The sequence below is a fragment of the Mytilus edulis genome, chromosome 1 (genome assembly GCF_963676685.1).
Source record: "Mytilus edulis chromosome 1, xbMytEdul2.2, whole genome shotgun sequence".
Lineage (NCBI taxonomy): Eukaryota > Metazoa > Mollusca > Bivalvia > Mytilida > Mytilidae > Mytilus > Mytilus edulis.
In genome coordinates, this window is record NC_092344.1 from 111,259,177 (window position 1) to 111,282,710 (window position 23,534).

Genomic DNA, 23,534 nt, shown 5'->3' on the forward strand with positions numbered 1-23,534 from the left:
GGTTTCTTAACGCCTTTAATTATAAAATAATTCGAAAAATTAATCAGGAATAACCTTTGTGTTTTGATTTATATAATTGATATAAATCAAAATATCGTGTTATTTCTGATTAATTTTTCGAATTACTTTATTTAGGTGTCGAGAACCTTTGGTGACCCCATAGTTTAAGTGTCTTTAAAAAGTACATAGTGAGCATTGGTCGTTACATACAAACGTTCACCTAAATTGTCCCAGTCAATGAATGATTTTAATGTGTCAATCAATGGCCACAGCTACACTGTTTTGAATTTCATACTATATACCTTATGCACGCTGGATCTTTGTCATGTTCTTAGTAATAAGCTGAACGTTATTAATATCACCCTCTGACAAAACTTACAGGGGATAATACAGTATAAATTGATGAAACCTTACATCTTATAATTATTATATCATTTATCACGTGCAACTCTATATATGTCACAATGACTTGACTTATCTATGTATGTGGTATCACAGTGACAGAGCACTTTTTAAGAGAAATGACAGTGTGTCACTTCATTTTTGATCAATTAAATAAATTGTGTAAGTTCCAAGGGAAAGAAATATACTGTTACGGAGTAAAGGGTATAAAATACTTGTTTATATGAATTGCCCTGCCATAACATTTAATTGAAAATAAAGTAAAAATATTACCTCTCTTGCAGTTAAGAAAATTGAATTATTGATACCCGAACTCCTATTAATTTTTATGTTGACTATAAGTTCACAAAAAATATTTAAATCTGCAAAGATTATTTGTTTTTCAACACAGTAGTTACGAGCAATTATCTCGATACATAATGTAATGATGCATTTTAATGTATATTGTATATTAGTACAAATGTGGGAAAAAAAGGACGATTGTAAAGTTTATCCTATATGACAAGAAGACTGGTACTTTCCCGCACCAATTCGTTCCCTTTCATAAAGTCAATCATCATAGTTAGTCAATCCGAGTAGTGCCTGTTGATGAGTCATACCCGTATGAAGGATACTTTGGAGCCCTGTAGGTTTTCACTTTGTCCGTTTGTCTGTCAATTGTTAACGCAAATACTTCAAGTGTAAGTAGAAGGCTAATTAAACTTTACCAGTTGTTATGCAGAGGTGTATATTTTATATTGGTAAAATTCGGTTTGTAATTTTGGAAAAAACTTTTTTCTTTTTCATAAAGCACAAATTTGAAAAAAAAACCAACTTAGAAAACTTTTTTCTGTGGTAGGATTATAATGAAAATTTAAAAATAAGCATACTATACTTTACCGAAATGATTCAAAGTCTAATCTTTGCAACAAAAACTTGTCTTGTGTCAAAATATATTTATCTGTCAGTCATCTTTTTCAAATTTGCGCCACAGTATCTGATTTCAAAAAGGGTCGAAAGATACTCGAGGGACAGTCAAACTCATTGATCTAAAATAAACTGACAACGCCATGGTCAAAAAATAAAAATGACAAACAAACAAGAAATAGTACACTAGGCAAAACATAGAAAACTAAAGACTAAGCAACATGAACCCCACCAAAAACACGTGGCACCCGTCGTGTTGCACATGTTATTATAAACCCGGTAAATAGTCTAATTCGGTAGGTCAAATTCGTGGTGAAAAGGGAAGTGGATAGTAGTTACAGCATAAGAAACATATCCGATATCATCGGTGAAACGGTTATTCCATAACGGTCAACCAACTCGTGATGGCGTCCGTAAGATTTACGAAGGAAAGATTTCAATTTCAACCCTTTATCAAGAAAATCATGATAGGAAATACAAGCGTGGGAATATCGTATCAATTGCGAGATATATACTCCATATGAGGGCGCTGCTGGAATGTTGATACATAGAAATGGAAAGTTCACTATTGAGAAGCTGAAATTATCTCATTTGTTTTAAAGTTTTGTTTTTTAACCGACCCTCGTTGTCAATTCTAGATCTAAGTCAAGATATGAGACAGACTTAACTGTATCTGTTTTATCCTTTATCTCTAGTTCGATGGAATAGATGCGTTCAACATAGTCACCAAATTTTGAATTATTTAGTTTAGTGAGAGAACATCATCTATACTATATATAGTGGAAAGTAAAGTTAAAGGATATTGCTAACTTCTTATCTTTCTTCCTAAAAAAGTTCCTGCATGAAGGCAGCATCACAGTAATAAAGAAATAAGTCGACAAGAAGAGGGGCATAATTGGTTTCCATTGGAATGCCGACAGTCTATTGAAAAACACGTCCTTCAAACGTAACAAATATGTTGTCAATGATAAATCTCGTCTGTATATATATATTATATATATTTTATTGTGAAACTACCCCTTTACAACGGGGGCAAGCGCCAGCGGGGTACTGACACCTGCGTCATCAAACATGCACATCATAGTATTTACAAACAACATTATATGATTGTAGTTAAAATGATATAAGATACTTGCAAAAGGCTTTATAAGTCTTATAAATACATTAACGCTAAAATATCATAATAAATTGGTTATTTCGTAAAAGTACATTACAGTGACAATTTCATATGCATAAATACTTTAAAATCTTTCATCCATAAAAGATTAAAAAAATCAAACTTAAAACTAAAAACGTTCACACACAGTTCAAGATATTATACATTGGAAATCTTATCAATTTGAAAAGAACGATCATTCATTACGTCTACAAGGTATTTTTTAACGATCTTATCTAAACTATTACCTAAGTCTGGAGAATACAAGTAGCCCAGATCACCTATCATGAACTGTATTTGTGATAAGGGTGGTAACTCTGAAAAACAGATATCCATTTTTAAATTCTCGAAACATGCTTGTATGTTAGTACCTGTTCTTTTTCTGATAGCCGAGAAAAAAGGACAATCTAACATAACGTGAAAGATATTCTCAATCGCATTTGAGGAACATAGCTGACACTCATTATTTGTTGTCAGATTCATTCGTTGAAGCGTTGCATTTATAGGCAGACAATTCGTTCTTGCCAAAAATTTTAGCCTTGTTGAGCGGAAATCGTCAACATTTGATAGATACGGCTGCTTACGACTAACAACCACAAAGGATTGGTACAAGTTTAGGCTACTCTTTCCTAAAATATTACATAGTTGAGTATTGGTAGTTTCGTTACCATAAAAGGAGTAGGTCCGGTAAGGACCGATTTTGGCCTCAAATTTCAGGTTCATCTGACGAAAGATTTTGACCACTTTTTAAACACTTAAGTGTCTATTTCATTTGAATCAATTAGTTTATGTGAAAGATTTTAACTGATTTAGTCATTAAAAACGATCCGATTCAAGCTTAAATATGAAAAATCTACCAAATATGCCGAAAAATGTCACTTTTCAGATAGTTTTTGTCAAAAATGAAAGTGGCCGCATCCATGTTCATCCTCAACCTTTATATATGTTATGTATTATCATAAAATACAACTTACATTTCAATATTAAGGATGAACACGAATGCGGCCACTTTCGTTTTACACGAAAACCGTCTAAAATTTAACTAAAATGCTAGAATTGTGAACATTTTAGTAAATTAGCATGACTTAATGGTGCTAGTACCCGATATATGTGCATTGTATTGTAAAAAACAGCCCATATTTATGTAGCAGAAACATTCTACTGTCCAATAAATAACTAAACGTTTACATTTTAACAAATTTGTAAAACTGCTATATTTTGGGGCCAAAAAGGGGTCTTACCGGACCTACTCCTTTATTAAAGATGTTAACGTTTATGTTTCCATTTGCATAATGGTCAAGACCCGCAGTCTGTAAAATAGTTTCGATATTTTCGATATATTTCCATTCATTACATTTAACAGGTATAATTTCATCTAGGATAATTTTAGACAGCCGATTATTGGGCAGGTTTTTTAATCTAGCGTAGTATGCAATTCTTTGTCTATCCATAAATCTGTTTATTGACTCCCACCCAAATTCAGCTAGGAGCGCACATTTAGGAATATTCATTTTTGTGTTTAAGATTATTTTCCCCACTTTATATTGAAAACTTTCTAGTAATTCTTTACATTTACATTTCTTTACATTTCTTGTAAATTTTCGCTAGTATAAATACTATAATCTTGTAATTGATTCAAAATTAAGGTTTTAACGTCATATAAGCCCTTTTGGTCTGTAAGATATCAAATGTATGTTTTCTTTCAAAAGTTTGAACTAAATCCGGATTGAATCCCGACATATGTGTAGTGGTCACGACACTCATTTATATAGTTTTTCCCGTTTTCTTAGTATTTGCCCGGTCACGGAGGCGGCGATGGTCAAAGATATACAACCGAAACTTGTATTTCCTGCTAAATCACTTTTATAATTATATTTCCTGTCAAATCATTCATAACTGGTTGCTATCTATTTTATATGTATCAACATGGACAATAAACAGAATGTTATAGTGATAAACATATTCCTTTTATGTAAGTTTTAATTCTATAATACTTTGATTTAAGAAACAAATTGCTAGATATTCCTTAATATCTGGAAATATATTGTTCTTGGTAACATTTGTTCTAAGTTGATATGAGTGAGTTTAGTGTAAAACAATATCTTATTTAAAAAAGTTAATGAATTGAATTGGATTGTGCAACAGGCTAAACCACACCATTATGTCCACTAAATTGCATTCAGCCGACATAATTTTTACATTATGATACCACAGAATTATTCATTTTAAAACTTCCTCATAATTGACTGGTAGGATGCTTCAATTAAAACCTTTTTTGGCACATTTGAGATCCATAAATGTTTAGTAAGCTATGAGTGAGTGTTGCTTATGATGACAAATTAACAAAAATCCGTCATCTTTCCACGAATATATGAGTTCCCCAATTGCTTCTTATTTCCTCATGGTTACATGACATAACTTGAAAGCAAAACGACGGACACTTATAGTGACACAGGAACTATCAAACTTTCCGTTATTCCTCTCGCGGTTAAATAGGGTTCTAATTTTCCAATCTTTAGTCATTTGTATTGAGTTTCATAAACTTTTAAACTTTTGTTTTTTCTTTATTTCTATATTTTTTAAAGAGAAGATGTTTAAAAAAAAAAATCACAAATATATACAGAACTTCGAGGAAAATTCTAAAAGGAAAGTCCCTAATCAAATGACAAAATGAAAAGCTCAAACACATCAAACGAATATTCCTGACTTGGTACAGGCCGATTTCTAATGTAGAAATGGTCGATTAAACCTGGTTTTAAAGATAGCTAAACCTCTCACTTGTATGACAGTCGCATCAAATTCCATTATATTGACAACGAGGTGTTAACAAAACAAACAGACATAATAGGTAAAAATGCCATAAGTAGGGATACAGCAGTCAACATTGTGTTATAATCTTAATCTGTTAATTTTGCAATACAAGTTATCCAGAAGAAGTTTCGCTTCATTATTTCTACAGTATTCAACAATAACTCTGTTTTCATAACAAAATAATTGAATAATTATAACAACAAAATACCCAATGTAAACCTCATACAAGAACCTAATTTATTTATCATGCAGGTTTCCTTTGCTTCGGAAACATATTTTGTAACTATGTATGCAATACCAAGACAGAATGTAGCAATACAGCTGGAGATGGTGTGTGTGATGTAAGTACAAAATAACAAAACAGAATGTTACATAAAATCTGACAATGGCAAATGTAAAGTAAGTACAAAATAACAAAACAAAATGTTACATAAAATATGTCAATAGCAAATGTAAAGTAAGTACAAAATAACAAAACAGAATGTTACATAAAATATGTCAATAGCAAATGTAAAGTTAGTACAAAATAACAAGACAGAATGTAACATAAATCTGGCATAGGTAAATGTAAGGTTAGTACAAAATAAAAAGACATAATGCGACATAAAATCTAGCAATGGCATATATAATGTAGCAGAGAAGTTAAAAACATTTTGAAAAAAGAACCAAAATATCGTCCGCCATCTGAAATAGATTGGAAACAGTGTAGTTAGGTCACAAAAGACGCCTTTTCCTCGTTTTGTAAAAATTGGTATAAACGGGGAAAATCTGATAAAACATCTCTTGATTGTTATTTAAATTAATTTACGAATGTTGTGGATATTCGAATTTCACATTTAGAAAATAACTCAGAACTTAATAAAACAGTACATAATACGCCTATTTCTAGAATAAGAAAAAAACTTCAAGAACTCTCAAATCGATTTGTGTTTGTACCGGCCGATAAAGCAGTCAATCATGTGTTGTTGGTATGCCGTAAATACTACACGGACGTTCTAAAGAATGAAATTATAAATTCATCTACATCAAGTCTGTGCTGTCTGAAAGCAAACATATTGCCTTCTTCCCTAAATAGAAAGGTAAATGTGCTAGATATACTTACTAGAGTCGTGGTGAGATAATTGAAGCTGTTAATTTTCTCCTTGATATTATTTATGTACGTTTCGGTAACAAAGTTTGTCGACAGGTTATAGGTATTCCTATGGGCACTAATTGTGCCCCTTTGATAACAGACATGTTTTTTGCACTGTAATGAATCACAGTGTATGACCAAGCTTAGTAATGATCCGTCAAAATTGCATTTAATTGACATATGCACCAACACTTACTGTTATCTTGATGATATTTTTTCGGTAAATAATCAAGAATTCTATAAGAATAATTCCGAAATTTCAAGAAACGAACTTACTTTAAAAAAATTCAAATGAAAACGGTAATAACTGTCCTGTCCTAGATTAAGATACATTTAGTTTTACACGGGAAACCCCACACTTAAATTTACGATATTAGGGACGATTCTTCGTTCCCTAGGCCTATTGTTAATTTTCCTTTTTCGGATGGTGATATTCCTTTGGCACCAACTTATGGTGTTTAAATTTCACAACTCGTTTGTTATGCCCGTGTCTATTGTGACGTTTTTTATTGTAATGAACGTAATCTATGTATCACTGGTCAAGGATTTCGTTCCCTCAAATAACTTAAAATAGTTATCAAAGGTACCAGGATTATAATTTAGTACGCCAGACGCGCGTTTCGTCTACATAAGACTCATCAGTGACGCTCATATCAAAATATTTATAAAGCCAAACAAGTACGAAGTTGAAGAGCATTGAGGATCCAAAATTCCAAAAAGTTGTGCCAAATACGGCTAAGGTAATCTATTCCTGGGATAAGAAAATCCTTAGTATTTCGAAAATTCAAAGTTTTATATTCAGGAAATTTATAAAAATGACCACATAATTGATATTCATGTCAACACCGAAGTGCTGACTACTGGGCTGGTGATACCCTCGGGGACGAAACGTCCACCAGCAGTGGCATCGACCCAGTGGTCGACCCAGTGGTCCTTTACTAAATTCTTCCATAGATATAAAGAGTTGGTTTTGAAGTTTGGTTGTACCTGTAGAAAACTAATTTCAAATCTCTGACTGTCTTTGACGTCTTTACACTAATTCAATTGGATGTTGGATGTGTACTGATTGCTAATAAGTCTTAGATAAATGTGATTTTTATTAGTTGTTATTTGCATTGAACAAATGTTGAACTAGCTGTCAGTAACTACGAACTCTCAGATCTGTGTTTTTGTTGTTGGGATGTACAAATACCCGTCCACACCCACTCTGTGTTTTTTTAAGTTGTATTTCTATTTGTATCCATCAGATGAGTTTATCCTTTTCTACTGATTTTTATGCAGTTAAGCTGCATTATGCGAGCACCCTAGATTTGTGTTCTACCCAATAAATGCTGAAATACTTGCCATTGTTATTATCTAGCTTGCTACTATGTTATATATGACTATTTGAACACTTTTTTAATACTTTTTATTCTGGATTACAAAAAATATGACCAGAAAAACCTTAAGTGATCGTCGATTTATCCAAAAGTTTTGAAGTTACACATAGGAAGTAGTGCTTATTGAGAATCCTTGTGTAGTTCATTATGACTTGTGCTTTTGGCCAAGATGTCAAAGAACAATTGTATGAAATATTTAATCGCCGAAAATCTCTTAAGACAAGTAGTTTAGATTTCCCAAATGAAAGTCGTAGGAATATTGTTTGTCATCAATACGTAGTACAACTACGTCAGTAGTCTATTATATAATAAGTTCAACTAGTTCAACTGTACATGCTATTGGCGGCAATTTCAAATTAGAAAAAGAAATTTTCGTATCTTTTCAATTTGGAGGCAGGTGTGCAAATTAGCGGTGGTCCGAGGTCCGCGACCTTCCACTTTTGCAAGCGGAATTTCGACTAGGATAGTTGGTTTCTAGCTACGCCCGACGTAGTCACCTTCCACTTGAAAGAAAATAAGAATTAACTTTGCAAACCTTTTCACCATGTTCATCGTATCTGATTGACAAAAACAACACTGTAAACACATAACAATGGCGGCCGTGAAGACAAAATTTTACAATATCGGATCCGATTCCGGAAGCGGATAAGGGTAATTCCGGGTTTGGCGATCAATTACAAAATTAACCCAAACAGGTGAAAAAATACATCTATGCATGGTAAATGAATATAAACACTAGAATTGTAAACCAAAAGATATATGTAAAGGAAAGAAAAATCAGAAAAATATTTTATACAGAAACTCAAAATTCTTTTTGACAAATTTTAATTTAAAAATCCAATACAACGTGACAGCTGGGAATAGTGTATATCTAAGAATATACATGTTCATGGTCACAGTCTAAATTTTCTTTATCAGTGATAAATGATGATAATGCATGTGAGATGCTTTTAAAGTGTAAACATATTACTGCAATTTCGAAGGGTTATTTTTTTATCTCAATTTTGAAGGGTCAATTAAAGTAGCTGAACGTTTCTTTCTTTCTTTACTATATTATATATACCTGAATGTAAGTAAATCATAAGATATATAGGTGGCATCCTTTGGGCCACTCTACCTCCTCCTGTTTAATAACTTGGAAACGGTCGAGATCCACACCCCTTAACCATATATATTCATGTTTGTGACAATATGAAAAATCAATGAAATATAGGAAGAGTCGCTGGGGGTCACCCCTACCCTCCTGTTTTGGAATTTAGAAATGGTCGAGATCCCCACCCCTAAACCATATATATTCATGTATGGGACAATATAACAAATCAGATGAAAAATAGGGGGAGTCCCTCGGGTCACCCCACCCCTTCCTGTTTGAGAATTTGAAACCCGTTGAGATCCCCACCCCTTTACCATATATATGCATGTACGGGACAATATAATAATTCAAATGAAAGATAGGGGAGTCCCTTTGGTCACTGTACACCCTTGGGCTCCTGTTTGAGAACTTGGAAATGGTCAAGATCCTCACCCCTAAACCATATATACTCATGTATGGGACAATATAACAAATCAAAAATGAAATATAGGGGAAGTCCCTGTGGTCACCCCAACCCTCCTGTTTGAGAACTTGGAAACGGTCGAGATCCTCACACCAAAACAATATATATTCATATATGGGCCAATATAACTAATTAAATGAAATATAGGGGGAGTCCCTGGGGTCACCCTAACCCTCCTGTTTGAGAACTTGGAAACCAATGAGATCCCCACCCTTAAACCATATATATTTATGTATGGGACAATATAACAAATAAAATGAAATGTAGGGGAAGACCCTAGGGTCACCCTACCCCCAGTGGGGGATCCAGAAATTTTCATAAGTAGGGGCCCACTGACTTAACTAAGAGGGGGCCAGCTCCAGATACGCTTCAGTGATTCCCTATATAAGCAACCAATTTTTTTTCCCAAAAAAGGGGGGCGCCCCCCCCTAAATCCTCTGCCTACCCTACCTGTTTGAGAACTTGAAAACCGTTGAGATCACCACCCCTAAATTATATATATATTCATATGTATGGGACAAAATAACAAATCATTTACATTTACTATGGGCAAGTCAGTCAGACCTCACCTTTGATCCCTATTGTAGTGAACATTTGTCTGATTTGTGTCTCATAACTTTTGTACTATAGAACACAAATTCAGTTTTCTTTCCAGGGAAACCAGTCCATTCATACTATTACATGTTCATACTAAGTCAACTTGAACTTCTAGCATTCAAATAAAACCAAGGTTAACTACCAAGTAGAACAACTGCAATCATTGGGAACTTGTACCACTGCAGACTCACCATAAAAAATATACATTGCTATATGCATTGCTTTTGAAACCTTGATAACATATAAATTATTTGTCTTAATAAATAAATCATTAGATAAACATAAATGTACTATATATGAATGTTTAATGTTGAGGCAACTTTGCCACAGTTTTCATAATTACGGTTGCCTTGGTTTTTGGTTAACTGCCTTCAGCGCTTACAGCGCTTTGATTATAATTTGTTCTTATGTTGTACTGTAACGTTACACCAATGTTCCTATGTAAGGGGGAGGGTATAAACCCTGCTAACATGTTTAACCCCGCCAAATTATGTATGTAAGTGTCAGTCCCAAGTCAGGAGCCTGTAATTCAGTGGTTGTCATTTGTAGCAGTGTTACATATTTGTTTTTTATTTTTTTTTGTACACAAATTAGGGTTTTATTTCGTTTCAATTGTTTTACATTTGTCATCGTGGGGCCTTTTAAAGCTGACTATGCGGTATGGGCTTTGTTAATTGTCGAAGGCCGTACGGTGACATATAGTTGTTAATTTCTGTGTCATTTGGTCTCTTGTGAAATGTTGTTTCATTGGCATTCATGACAAATGTAAGGTTAGTACAAAATAACAAGACAATGTAACATAAAATATGACAATAAGGTTAGTACAAAATAACAAGACAGAATGTAACATAAAATATGGCAATGGCAAATGTAAGGTTAGTACAAAATAACAAGACAGAATGTAACATAAAATATGGCAATAAGGTTAGTACAAAATAACAAGACAGAATGTAACATTAAATCTGTCAATGGCAAATGTAAGGTTAGTACAAAATAACAAGACAGAATGTAACATAAAATATGGCAAAGGCAAATGTAAGGTTAGAACAAAATAACAAGACAGAATGTAACATAAAATATGGCAATAAGGTTAGTACAAAATAACAATACAGAATGTAACATTAAATCTGTCAATGGCAAATGTAAGGTTAGTACAAAATAACAAGACAGAATGTAACATTAAATCTGTCAATGGCAAATGTAAGGTTAGTACAAAATAACAAGACAGAATGTAACATAAAATATGGCAATGGTAAATGTAAGGTTAGTACAAAATAACATGACAGAATTTAACATTAAATCTGTCAATGGCAAATGTAAGGTTAGTACAAAATAACAAGACAGAATGTAACATTAAATCTGTCAATGGCAAATGTAAGGTTAGTACAAAATAACAAGACAGAATGTAACATAAAATATGGCAATGGTAAATGTAAGGTTAGTACAAAATAACATGACAGAATTTAACATTAAATCTGTCAATGGCAAATGTAAGGTTAGTACAAAATAACAAGACAGAATGTAACATAAAATATGACAATGGCAAATGTAAGGTTAGTACAAAATAACAAGACAAAATGTAACATAAAATATGACTATGGCAAATGTAAGGTTAGTACAAAATAACAAGACAGAATGTAACATTAAATCTGTCAATGACAAATGTAAGGTTAGTACAAAATAACATGACAGAATTTAATATTAAATCTGTCAATGGCAAATGTAAGGTTAGTACAAAATAACAAGACAGAATGTAACATTATAACATTAAATCTGTCAATGGCAAATGTAAGGTTAGTACAAAATAACAAGACAGAATGTAACATAAAATATGACAATGGCAAATATAAGGTTAGTACAAAATAACAAGACAGAATCTAACATAAAATCTGACAATGGCAAATGTAAGGTTAGTGCAAAATAACAAGACAGAATGTAACATTAAATCTGTCAATGACAAATGTAAGGTTAGTACAAAATAACATGACAGAATTTAACATTAAATCTGTCAATGGCAAATGTAAGGTTAGTACAAAATAACAAGACAGAATGTAACATTAAATCTGTTAATGGCAAATGTAAGGTTAGTACAAAATAACATGACAGAATGTAACATTAAATCTGTCAATGGCAAATGTAAGGTTAGTACAAAATAACAAGACAGAATGTAACATTAAATCTGACAATGGCAAATGTAAGGTTAGTACAAAATAACAAGACAGAATATAACATTAAATCTGACAATGGCAAATGTAAGGTTAATACAAAATAACAAGACAGAATGTAACATATAATATGGCAATGGTAAATGTAAGGTTAGTACAAAATAACATGACAGAATGTAACATTAAATCTGTCAATGGCAAATGTAAGGTTAGTACAAAATAACAAGACAATGTAACATAAAATATGACAATGGCAAATGTAAGGTTAGTACAAAATAACAAAACAGAATGTAGCATAAAATCTTGCATGGATATATTTATGATGAGTACTAAAATAAACGAGACAAAATGCTAACTAAAATCTAGGAATGGCATATGTAATGTTTCAAAATAATTAGGCAGATCATTAGAGATTATTCTGTTATATGTCCGTTTTATCAAAGTTCGGTTAAATCAAAGAGCAAAGTTTAGATGTTTCATTTTTCTCTCATTTACTATTCAGGCAGATGATTGAAATGCAATGTTATATGTCATTACTTGGTTAATCAAAAGTATAATGAATAACAATACAACCAAAATCTGTTAATGCCATTAGTGATGCAGATAGACATATTGATGTTTTCAGTTTCATATTTTTACAAAAGGATTTTTTTAACTAAATTAATAAGTTTGCTATAGATTGAACTTTCGTATTATATGTAACCTAATTATTGATAATCAATGTATGAAAATGTTAAATATGGACGAACGATGAATATAAGATACCTTTTTTTGTACGAGTCGTTTAAACCCGTTGTACGTCATTTGTTTGCGTCTAATGTATTAACATGAGCAACACGACGGATGCTCAGTCTTTAGTTTTCTATGTTGTGTTATGTTCATTTTTGTTTTTCTGTTGGTCGTTTTGCTTCTTCAGCATGGCGTTATCAATTCATTTTCGACTTGTGAGTTTGAATATCCGTTTTATATCTTCGCCTCTCTTTTTCAAATTTTAGAAATTTACCTGTGACATCACTTTTTGTGGCGTTTATGCATTCATATGTCGGACAGTTCGTGATTCTATTATGCTCTCTTTGTGAACTGTTCTAAATTATTTTATGTTTTCGCTGTTATAACGGATTAACATGTGGAAATGTACATTTATATTATTTAAATATTTCTCTGTCCTGAATGTTCTTGCATTTATTTGTATTGTATTCCTGTAATGTAATGTCATTTTATTTGTATATTCAACATTGCCATTAAAGTGCGAAGTCTTGTTATCAACAAAACCAGGATCAACCCACCATTTTTTCATAAAATGTCCAGTACCAAGTCAGTTTTTTCAATAGTTCGTTTCTATGTATGTCCCATTGTCCTTTGTTTTTTGTTGCACTTCAATGTTTCTGTTGTTTCGTTGTTTTCCTCTTATAGTTGATGTGTTTCCCTCAGTTTTAGTTTGTTAATCGGATTTGTTTTCTCTCAATCGATTTGTGTTTTTTGAACAGCGGTATACTACTGATTCCTTTATTTTAAACTGTTATAGTAGCATGCTGATCTTTATTTCAGTCAAGCTGCAATAATCTGAACTGTAGTTACGACAGTGGTGATTGCTTAACGAATACCAATACGTGGAGTAAATGTACTGAAGCAACCAGATGTCAAACTAGCTTTTATAATGAAACATGTGATCCTGCATGTAACAATGAACTGTGTTTATACGATCAGCTGAAATGTAAGCCTTCATTCACAACTGATTGTTTCGCTACCTGCTTGAATGAATGGGGAAATGGCGATTGTAATAATACATGCAATAGTGTAGAGTGTGGATATGACGGGAACGACTGTAATGTTGTCGGTAGAACTGTATCAGGTACCATGTTAGTTTATGCTAAGTCAGTTATGCCACTACCAATCGACACGGCAAGGTTCATTGGGTTCTGCTTGAGTCTAGCAACACGGACTATTGTATCTATGAAATTAAGTGAAAAATACAATGAAACAGTCCCAGAAGTTGAATCTTTAGGCGATCCTGGGTAAGTACCGTGAATTCATGTATTAATAAGTTGATTGTAGCGTTCTGCATAGGCGTCTTATGTTATCCATGTAAATTAAGGCAATAGCAGTTACTAGTTACTATTTTTCAAAAATGTGTAAATAAATTAATTTATAAAACAAATCTAGTTAAAAAAAAAAACTGAAATAGGAGCGGGAACGGGTAAGTTGTCAGAATAAGCGTCTCCTGCTGTGCACATATTACCCATTATGCGATCTTACGCTGAAGTATGTTACAATTAGGAATAGGACACACTCGATATTATTTACAGATTAAAATGTATCTAAACGAGTATATAAAACAATTTTCTCACCTCTTTAAATGACACCTGAATAATTGAGTTTTGAAACAATAAATCAATCAATCAATAATAATTATATGGATATTCATCTAGTACCTAAAGATATAAGACCTCAAAAACATGTAATTCACCAATCAAAACTACCTCAAAGATTCTTTTAAATTAATTTATTTCCGGTTTGACCTATTAAAGAAATGAATATTGCTACATAATGGTTGTTGCCACATTTTATACGATTTTGTAAACCGATTTATATATTTAAAGAATAACTCGTGTACATGACTCATAATATGTGAAAGATATATTAATTTTGAAAAGACTTAGTATGGACATTTTAGAATAACATTGTCCTCATATTCTGCAACACTTATAAATCATTATTTTTAAACTAACAAAAAAAACCTTTGTATTTTGAAGAATACGTATGTTATACCAAGTCAAGAACACACCAGACTGTAACACAGATACTCATACAGTATGTTGGAACCGTATGAATCAGTTGGCAATGTACAGTGCCGCTTTCAGCAAAGAGATGAACAATTTGGTACACTCTCTGGGTGTTAACGTGACAATTACAAAAGTTTTAGGTATATACAATCTCTTAACTTTTAAGTAAAATATATTATGACAAGGTGGTCATATTTTATTGTCGAAATGAAGAGATATATATATATATAAAATAACACATAAAGCACATGAGAAATGAGAAAATAGCCAGTTTCCGTATGTTTATAACGTGCAATCATTTTTTGTTTTTATTTCAGCTTGTCAAGATGGTTTCTATGGAGATGAATGTAACCTGCCATGTAATATTAACTGTAAATCTGGTTGTTACCTTTTTGATGGATCGTGTATTGGTGGTTGTCTGGGCAACTTTAGTGGAGATATGTGTCAATCCATGTGCAGTTCTAATTGTAGACTGGGTTGTTTCTCTGGTAACCAATGTATAAGCGGTGAATGTAATGAGGGGTATACTGGCGCTGACTGTACTACAGGTAGGTTGATAATGTAAAGTAAATTGAGAAATTTGGTTTGAAAAAACACAACAGATGTTCTTCGAATACAATTTATTATTTACAAAGGTAACAACATTTAAAAAAAAAAATCGGCAAAAGTACATTTGTATAAATATCCTTCACAGGACTGAATTGGAATAAAATCGTAGACGTGTGTCTTTGAATACTTCATGCAGTCGAGCCTTCTGAAACAAATACCAAAAAAAATTATTACAAATTCAATAATTACAAAAGTGTATAAAATTTAAAAGTAACAATTTGCGATTTCGAGTTTCGTTCAACCACCTAATGACAAATAAAGATGATAGTTTGCTTTTAAACCTTTTTTTATTCGAGCATCACTGATGAAGCTTTTGTCGACGAAACACGCATCTGGCGTGCAAAATTGTAAGACTGGTTTCTATGATGACTTTATATAAGAAAAGCACTAGAAAAAGCCTTGTGCAAGTATGTGCTTTAACAATAAAAGCTCAATACTCAAAAGAACAGAGTACGTTCAACGGCGCACTAGATTTTTTTTACAGCAGTAATATATTTCCATTAATGCTGTTGAATTGTAGATTCTTGCATGAATAGTCGATGTGGGGAATCTAAAGGGGCGGACAACTAAAGTATTCTCTTTTATTATATCTAATTGAATGAACTTTATATTGTCCGACACTACAGTATTCCATACAAAATAAATAATTAAAATAAACATTAAAACAGATAACACACATGTGCCTCTTTATAACAGGCCTGTTCTTGTACTGTTTATGGCCAAACTTAGTAAAACCAGTCTTAATTCCAATTTATTGATAAATGTAACAAATAAAGGCAACAGTAGTATACCGCTGTTCAAAATTCATAAATCGATAGAGAAAAAACAAATCCGGGTTACAAACTAAAGCCGAGGGAAACGTATCAAATATAAGAGAACTACGACACAACAGAAAAACATCACCGAAATGTAACACACACAGAAACGAACAACACTTACCGTTCCTTGAGGATATGTCTCGGTATATAATCACGAATTATCGAAATATACTGCCGTAATTTACTGCCGAAATATACTGCCGAAATTAACTCAAAGGAACTTACTTTAGATAAAGCAATAACTGTTCTGTCGTAGATGTAGACATTTCAATTTTACACGAGAAACTCTGCACAAAAACTTACAACAAAACTGTCTATTTTTTCCCTTATTGCTAGTATTTTGGACGGTGATTGTCCTTTTGTTTCGTCTTTCGGTGTTTATTTATCCCAACACGTTCGCAATTACCGTGTCTGCAGTGGATTTTTTTATTTCAAAGAGCGTAATCTAAGTATAACTATGTATAACTGGTATGTAATTAAGTCAAGGAATTCGTTACCAACCTTTACCAAATTCTTCCATATATGAATATATAGTTATACATATTTTGTTTGGCTGAACCTGTAGAAAACTATTTCAAACGGAGTAACTCATAATTTTATTGATATTGTTTACCATTAGTTGTCTCAATTGATTAATTTCTAACCCATCTCCTCATCTTTATATCAACTATATTGTTTCAAAAGTAACAGGGTTTACCATGCCCTCTTAATCATTTAAAGTTTTCCGTTTCAAATATATTTTCAGTTTAGTATCATTTGACAATGTTGGGATAACCCTTAATTCTGTGAGGCAAACACAACCCGCTTACTTGTAGGATAACAAATACCAGTTTTCCAAAAGTTACTACATTTTGGATTTTTTTTTATGTAGGGAAACACAATTACAGGAATAGAAATAACATTTACTTAACATCGACTACTTGAATAAAAATAGCTTACAATATTGAGTTCTTTAAGAACTTCTATAAAAAATGCCAAACTTGTGTGTTTTTTTTTAATTGTAGCATACAATATCTAATTCTTTGAAATTTCTAAACTAGAGGCTCTTAAGAGCCTGTGTCGCTCACCTTGGTCTATGTGCATATTAAACAAAGGAAACAGATGGATTCATGACAAAATTATGTTTTGTTGATGGTGATGTGTTTGTAGATCATACATTTCTAATCATTCTTGCTACTTACAATTTTCTCTATCTGTAATGAACTTGGCCCTTTAGTTACAGAGGAAAACATTTTGTAAAAACTTACTAAAATTTACCAAATTAATGAAAATTGTTAAAAATTGACTATAAAGGGCAATATTGGTCATGTTGACTTCTTTGTAGATCTTAATTTGCTAAACATTATTGCTGTTTACAGTTTATCTTTATCTATAATAGTATTCAAGATAATAACCAAAAACGGCTATTTTTTTTTTTAAAATTACCAATTTGGGGGGGGGGGGGGGGGGGCAGCAACCCAATAACAAGTTGTCTAATTCATCTGAAAATTTCAGGGCAGATAGATATTTACTAGATAAACAAGTTAACATCTTGTAAGATTTGCTTTAAATACTTTGGTATCCGAGTTATAAGCCAAAATCTACATTTTACCCCTATGTTCTATTTTTAGCCATGGTGGCCATCTTGGTTGGTTGGCCGGGTTACCGCACACATTTTTAAACTAAATACCCTAATAATGGTTGTGGCTAAGTTTGGTTAAATTTGGTCCAGTAGTTTCAGAGGAGAAGATTTTTGTAAAAGATTACAAAAATTTTTAAGGGGTCAACTGACCATTTTGATCATATCATTTATTTGTAGATCTTACTTTGCTGAACATTATTGCTGTTTACAGTTTATCTCTATCTATAATAATTTTCAAGATAATAACCGAAAACGGACAAATTTCCTTAAAATTACCAATTCAGGGGCAGCAACCAAACAACCCATTGTCCGATTCATCTGAAAATTTCAGTGCAGATAGATCTTGACTAAATAAACAATCTTACCCCATGTCAGATTTGCTCTAAAGGCTTTGGTTTCAGAGTTATAAGCCAAAATATACATTTTACCCCTATGTTCTATTTTTAGCCATAGCGGCCATCTTGGTTAGTTGGGCTGGTCACCGTACACATTTTTTAAACTAGATACCCCAATGATGATTGTGGCCAAGTTTGGTTAAATTTGGCCCAGTAGTTTCAGAGGAGAAGACTTTTGTAAAAGTTAACGACGACGACGACGACGGACGACGGACGCCAAGTGATGAGAAAAGCTAAAAAAAGGGCTAACATTGTTTTTTTTTAAATTTTACTTAGAATGTAGTAGTGGAACGCATGGCTATAATTGTGAACGTAACTGTAGTTTAGGATGTTTAGATGGTAATTGTAACATATTAGACGGATCATGTAACTGTAGAAGTGGATATAATGGTACTCAATGTGAAATAGGTAATTACAACTAATGACACCACAATATACATAACCCCTCCTCATGTAAATATAGAAGTGGATATAATGGTACTCAATGTGAAATAGGTAATTACAAGTAATGACACCACAATATACATAACCCCTCCTCATGTAAATATAGAAGTGGATATAATGGTACTCAATGTGAAATAGGTAATTGCTACTAATGACACCACAATATACATAAAAAGTAAAAACACAAAAATACTCAACTCCGAGGAAAATTCAAAAAGGAAAATCCAAAATCAAAAGGCAAAATCAAAAGTCCAAACACATCAAACGAATGGATAACAACTGTCATATTCCTGACTTGGTACAGGCATTTTCTAATGTAGAAAATGGTGGATTGAACCTGGTTTTATAGCTAGCTAAACCTCTCACTTGTATGACAGTCGCATCAAATAACCCCTCCTCATGTAAATATAGAAGTAGATATAATGGTACTCAATGTGAAATAGGTAATTACAACTAATGACACCACAATATACATAACCCCTCCTCATGTAAATGTAGAAGTGGATATAATAGTACTCAATGTGAAATAGGTAATTACAACTAATGACACCACAATATACATAACCCCTCCTCATGTAAATATAGAAGTGGATATAATGGTACTCAATGTGAAATAGGTAATTGCTACTAATGACACCACAATATACATAACCCCTCCCCTGAAAAACTAATGGGATACTGTAAACCACAAGATGGGTAAATAGCAGAGAACGAATAATGTGATAGAGTATATATTCACAATCGATGCAAATAAAAAGTAATAAATAAACTCATCATAGATACCAGGACTGAAGACGATCAAAGAAGAATATATTTGTATGCAAGATTAGACCATGGCTTTCATTAATACTAGTAGTAGATAAATACTTTTGTTCCGATTTATATGACACAAATTGGACAAGACAAGACATGACAAGACACTTTATTACACATATAGTGCTACAAAAGGGTAACAATTATACTATTATATATATGACACATGATACATTCCAAGTGTGCTTTTTAAAACTGAATCACAAATTTTAATTTACAATTAGGGAGAATTTTCTTCTTCAGCAAGACAGTATTATTGTTAAATGGTATGTTTTACTAAGGCTACTAATTATTCTATTATTAAACAGAATGTACAGAGGGCACTTATGGCTTAAACTGTAATGGAACTTGTGGGAACTGTTTATATGGAGTCTCCTGTGACAAAATGAATGGATCCTGTCTTAATGGTTGCAGTGCTGGATACTATGGATCTATGTGTACAAACGGTATTGACTATTAAATAACACATCCCATTTCATCGTTACGAAGTAATTAATTCGACTATTATTTTGATTAATGAGACAAAGTCTTAATATAAATCGCTTGTAACTAGAAGAAAAGCTCACATTACAAATTTTTTTGGAACAGTCAGTATTTTGGATCGTCAACAATATGTACCAATTACGCCAATTAATTCTATCAATCGCGAAAATAGACGCCATTGTATAAATGACGCGATGTCAATTTAGCTCCTAAAAACAGATAAATTTATCCACATAGAATCATTACCATTTTGAAATGACAATTGTATTTTAAAAGACAAAGATATATATACTAGCTATTTAGCATCATGTAATGGATATCTACGCCTTTTTCAATTAAACAAAGCAACAGTAGTATACCGCTGTTCAAAAGTCATAAATCGGTTGAGAAAAAAAAATCCAGTTTACAAACTAAAACATAGTGAAATGCATCAACTATGAGAGAAAAACAAAGGAACAACAGGAACACTGAATTGAAAAAAAAAAACCAAAAACGCCGACATATATAGAAACGAACTCTTTGATTACAACTGCCATATTCCTGACTTGGCAAAGTACCTTTTAAGAAAAACACACATACCCTTGTTATGGCTCATTGAGAAGATAATGTGCTTGACCCGTATATTTTTTTTGTTGGTATTGTAAATGTTATTTTATCAAATTGTAGCCTGAATATACAAATAAAGAGAACCTGAAGCGAGACTGTGTATCAAAAAATGTTGCTTAATACGTTTCCCAGACAGTCAACTCAAACAAGCTTGAACATAAAAGTTATACCTAATTTTCTCTTTTTGATGAATTTGTTTTTAAGGAATTTTTCCAAAAAAACTGTTACTAGGGATAGAGATGTAATTTAACCCTTTAAAAAGACAAATCCTTTTGTTTGTATTTCTATAAAAAAAATTACGGTAGAATTTATGCTTTTGCACAAAAAAATAGATCCGAATTTGCTGCTGCAGATTATTTATTATTAATGCACGTAGCAAATGTTGAATGCTTCAACATTTCAATGATAAACAGTACTTTTTTTTTATCTTTCAGTATGCCTTGATGGAACATATGGTTCTGGTTGTTCAATGAACTGTACACACTGCGTAAATAGCACATGTATCCCAAAAACAGGAAACTGTAGATCAGGTTGCGTAACTGGTTGGACGGGCGAAGACTGCTCAACTGGTATATATAAGTAATATGCCAGAGACAATGTTAGTCTTTGTCAACTAGGCATATATCTTAAATTCCAAGTGACAAGTGCCTTCATTTCATTCATATTTTGCTTTTTTAGTAAATATAAAAAAGAAGATGTTGTATGATTGCCAATGAGACAATGAGACCAAAATGACACAGACATTAACAACTATAAGTCACCGTACGGCCTTCAACAATGAGCAAAGCCCATACCGCATAGTCAGCTATAAAAGGCCCCGATATGACAATGTAAAACAATTCAAATTTTTCTTATATTTCAATCTCACAGACAAATGTTTTGTAAGTACCTTGGAGTCTGTTTAAATTTGAAATATAATTCATTACACAATTATTTATGAACAGAAGTGTGAAATGTCTATAGATTAATTAAAGTAGGTTCAGAATAAGTATTTAGTAGTAAATAAACTCATCATATATACCAGGATTAAATTTTGTATTTACGCCAGACGCACGTTTGGTCTACACAATACTCATCAGTGACGCTCAAATCAAAAAAAGTTAAAAATGCCAAAATGATGTTCGAATTTGAAGAGCATTGAAGACCAAAATTACTAAAAGTTTTGCCATATACAGCTAAGGTTATCTATTCCTGAGGTGGAAAAGCCTTAGTATTTCTAAAATTCAAAAGTTTTGTCAACAGTTAATTTATAAATATGACCAATTCAAAATATCTATGATTTATAAATTAAACGTATGGATGTAACATATCATCAAGGTATGCAATTATTATTACATAATGCTAAGGACAAACATATCATACATGAGGTATGGTTCCTAATCAAAGTCACAAATATCCCTGATAATGAACGTTGGAAGAATAATGTCCAGACACTTTTCAGTATAAACGGAAATGACGTTGATCGTTGCAATATGTCTTTGAGTTTATTACTTTTATTATTTCCGATTAAATATTTATGATTTCAGAAATAACAACAATAACATATACAACGAACACTACAACACAAATAACCCTTGCCATTGTTGGTGTTATAGCTGCCTTGTTCGGATGTGGCATTATTCTCTTTGTTCTCGTCTGGTAAGTACATGTACTATTATTAATTGCAAGTATTTTAAACATATAATTAACAGCAAACATGCTTAAATGCGTTTCGTATTGCTTTTGTACGAAATTGAAAAAATAAATGACATAATTTGTAAATTCGTTTTTAGAAAAAAACCAATAATAAACTTTCATTACAGACGTTCAAGCTCTGAATGATTATGTGTTATCTGATTTGAAGAAACTTTAAAAAAAAAAATATCGTTTTTATTTAAGCATTATCTTGTAGAGTATGACAGGACCAGCAACATTTCAGGTTGACTGAATTCGTTTGTGGCGAAATGATTGTTTATTATTTGTGCGAAATGTTGATAGTTTACAAGTCTTAATGAAGCAATTTGAATCCTTTCAAATGACAATACTTGTTGCTCAAACTTTAGTCTCTGTCTAAAAGTTAGATATAGTAATACTGAACTCTAAGGAAATTCAAAACAAAAAAGTCCCTTGTCAACGACAAAATCAGAAGCATACACATCAAAATATATTCCTGACAGACATTTCCTTACCGTAGAAAATTGTATATTAAACTAAACTAAGTATTTTAGCTAAATCTCTCACTTGCATGACATTCTATTTTCTTGTTAGCATTTCTTTGTCAGTTCTTTTCTCTGGTCGTTACGTTGTCTATTTCTTTTTGACATATTATAGTGGTGTTTCCTTCCCTCTGTAAATAGGTAAATTCTAAATGATTAGCTTTATTTTTATAATGATGTATTATACAGGAGAAGAGGCAAGAAAGACAATTACCAATCTCATCTTGATACACAAATTATCATAGGCGAAGGGAAGAAAACACAGCATTCAGATACAGAAAGTCAACCATCTACATCAGGTATACCTGATCAAACAAAAAGATCCTTCACTTTAAGTTCCTAAGAGATATATCATTACATCATGTTTATCAAAATGAAAAGGGATTAAGGTTACCATGAATATTTTGTTCTTTTGTCCAGTTGTAGATAAAAAGGACATTTGTTTTAGATGAAAAAGCTTAATAATCTACTTTTCGTCAAGTTATTTTTTTATGTCGTCTATAAAATTCTTTTTTACTTCAATTAACTTGAATTTACTTGAAATTATTTGATTTATCTTTGTAGATGCTTGCGGAGTTAATGAAGCAATACATGAATCCGATGATGAACAAATAACTGTAATAGGATTATAATCAAATTACTATGAGTGTTCATACAACATGA

The 23,534-nt window shown here is 32.1% G+C and overlaps 1 protein-coding gene across 1 annotated transcript in view; it reads left to right on the top strand.

Annotated features, from left to right (window-relative positions):
* Window positions 1-4,181: 4,181 nt before the first annotated feature.
* LOC139498878 (cell death abnormality protein 1-like) overlaps window positions 4,182-23,534 on the top strand; it is a 44,869-nt gene continuing 25,516 nt past the window's right edge. Inside the window, exons 1-11 of the mRNA XM_071287503.1 lie at window positions 4,182-4,436; window positions 5,528-5,616; window positions 13,653-14,119; window positions 14,858-15,027; window positions 15,205-15,435; window positions 18,607-18,738; window positions 19,896-20,033; window positions 21,111-21,245; window positions 22,203-22,314; window positions 23,061-23,170; window positions 23,436-23,488. Of these exons, the coding sequence (XP_071143604.1) occupies window positions 4,391-4,436; window positions 5,528-5,616; window positions 13,653-14,119; window positions 14,858-15,027; window positions 15,205-15,435; window positions 18,607-18,738; window positions 19,896-20,033; window positions 21,111-21,245; window positions 22,203-22,314; window positions 23,061-23,170; window positions 23,436-23,488 (1,683 nt within the window). The 5' untranslated portion in view covers window positions 4,182-4,390. The remainder of the gene's footprint in view (window positions 4,437-5,527; window positions 5,617-13,652; window positions 14,120-14,857; window positions 15,028-15,204; window positions 15,436-18,606; window positions 18,739-19,895; window positions 20,034-21,110; window positions 21,246-22,202; window positions 22,315-23,060; window positions 23,171-23,435; window positions 23,489-23,534) is intronic.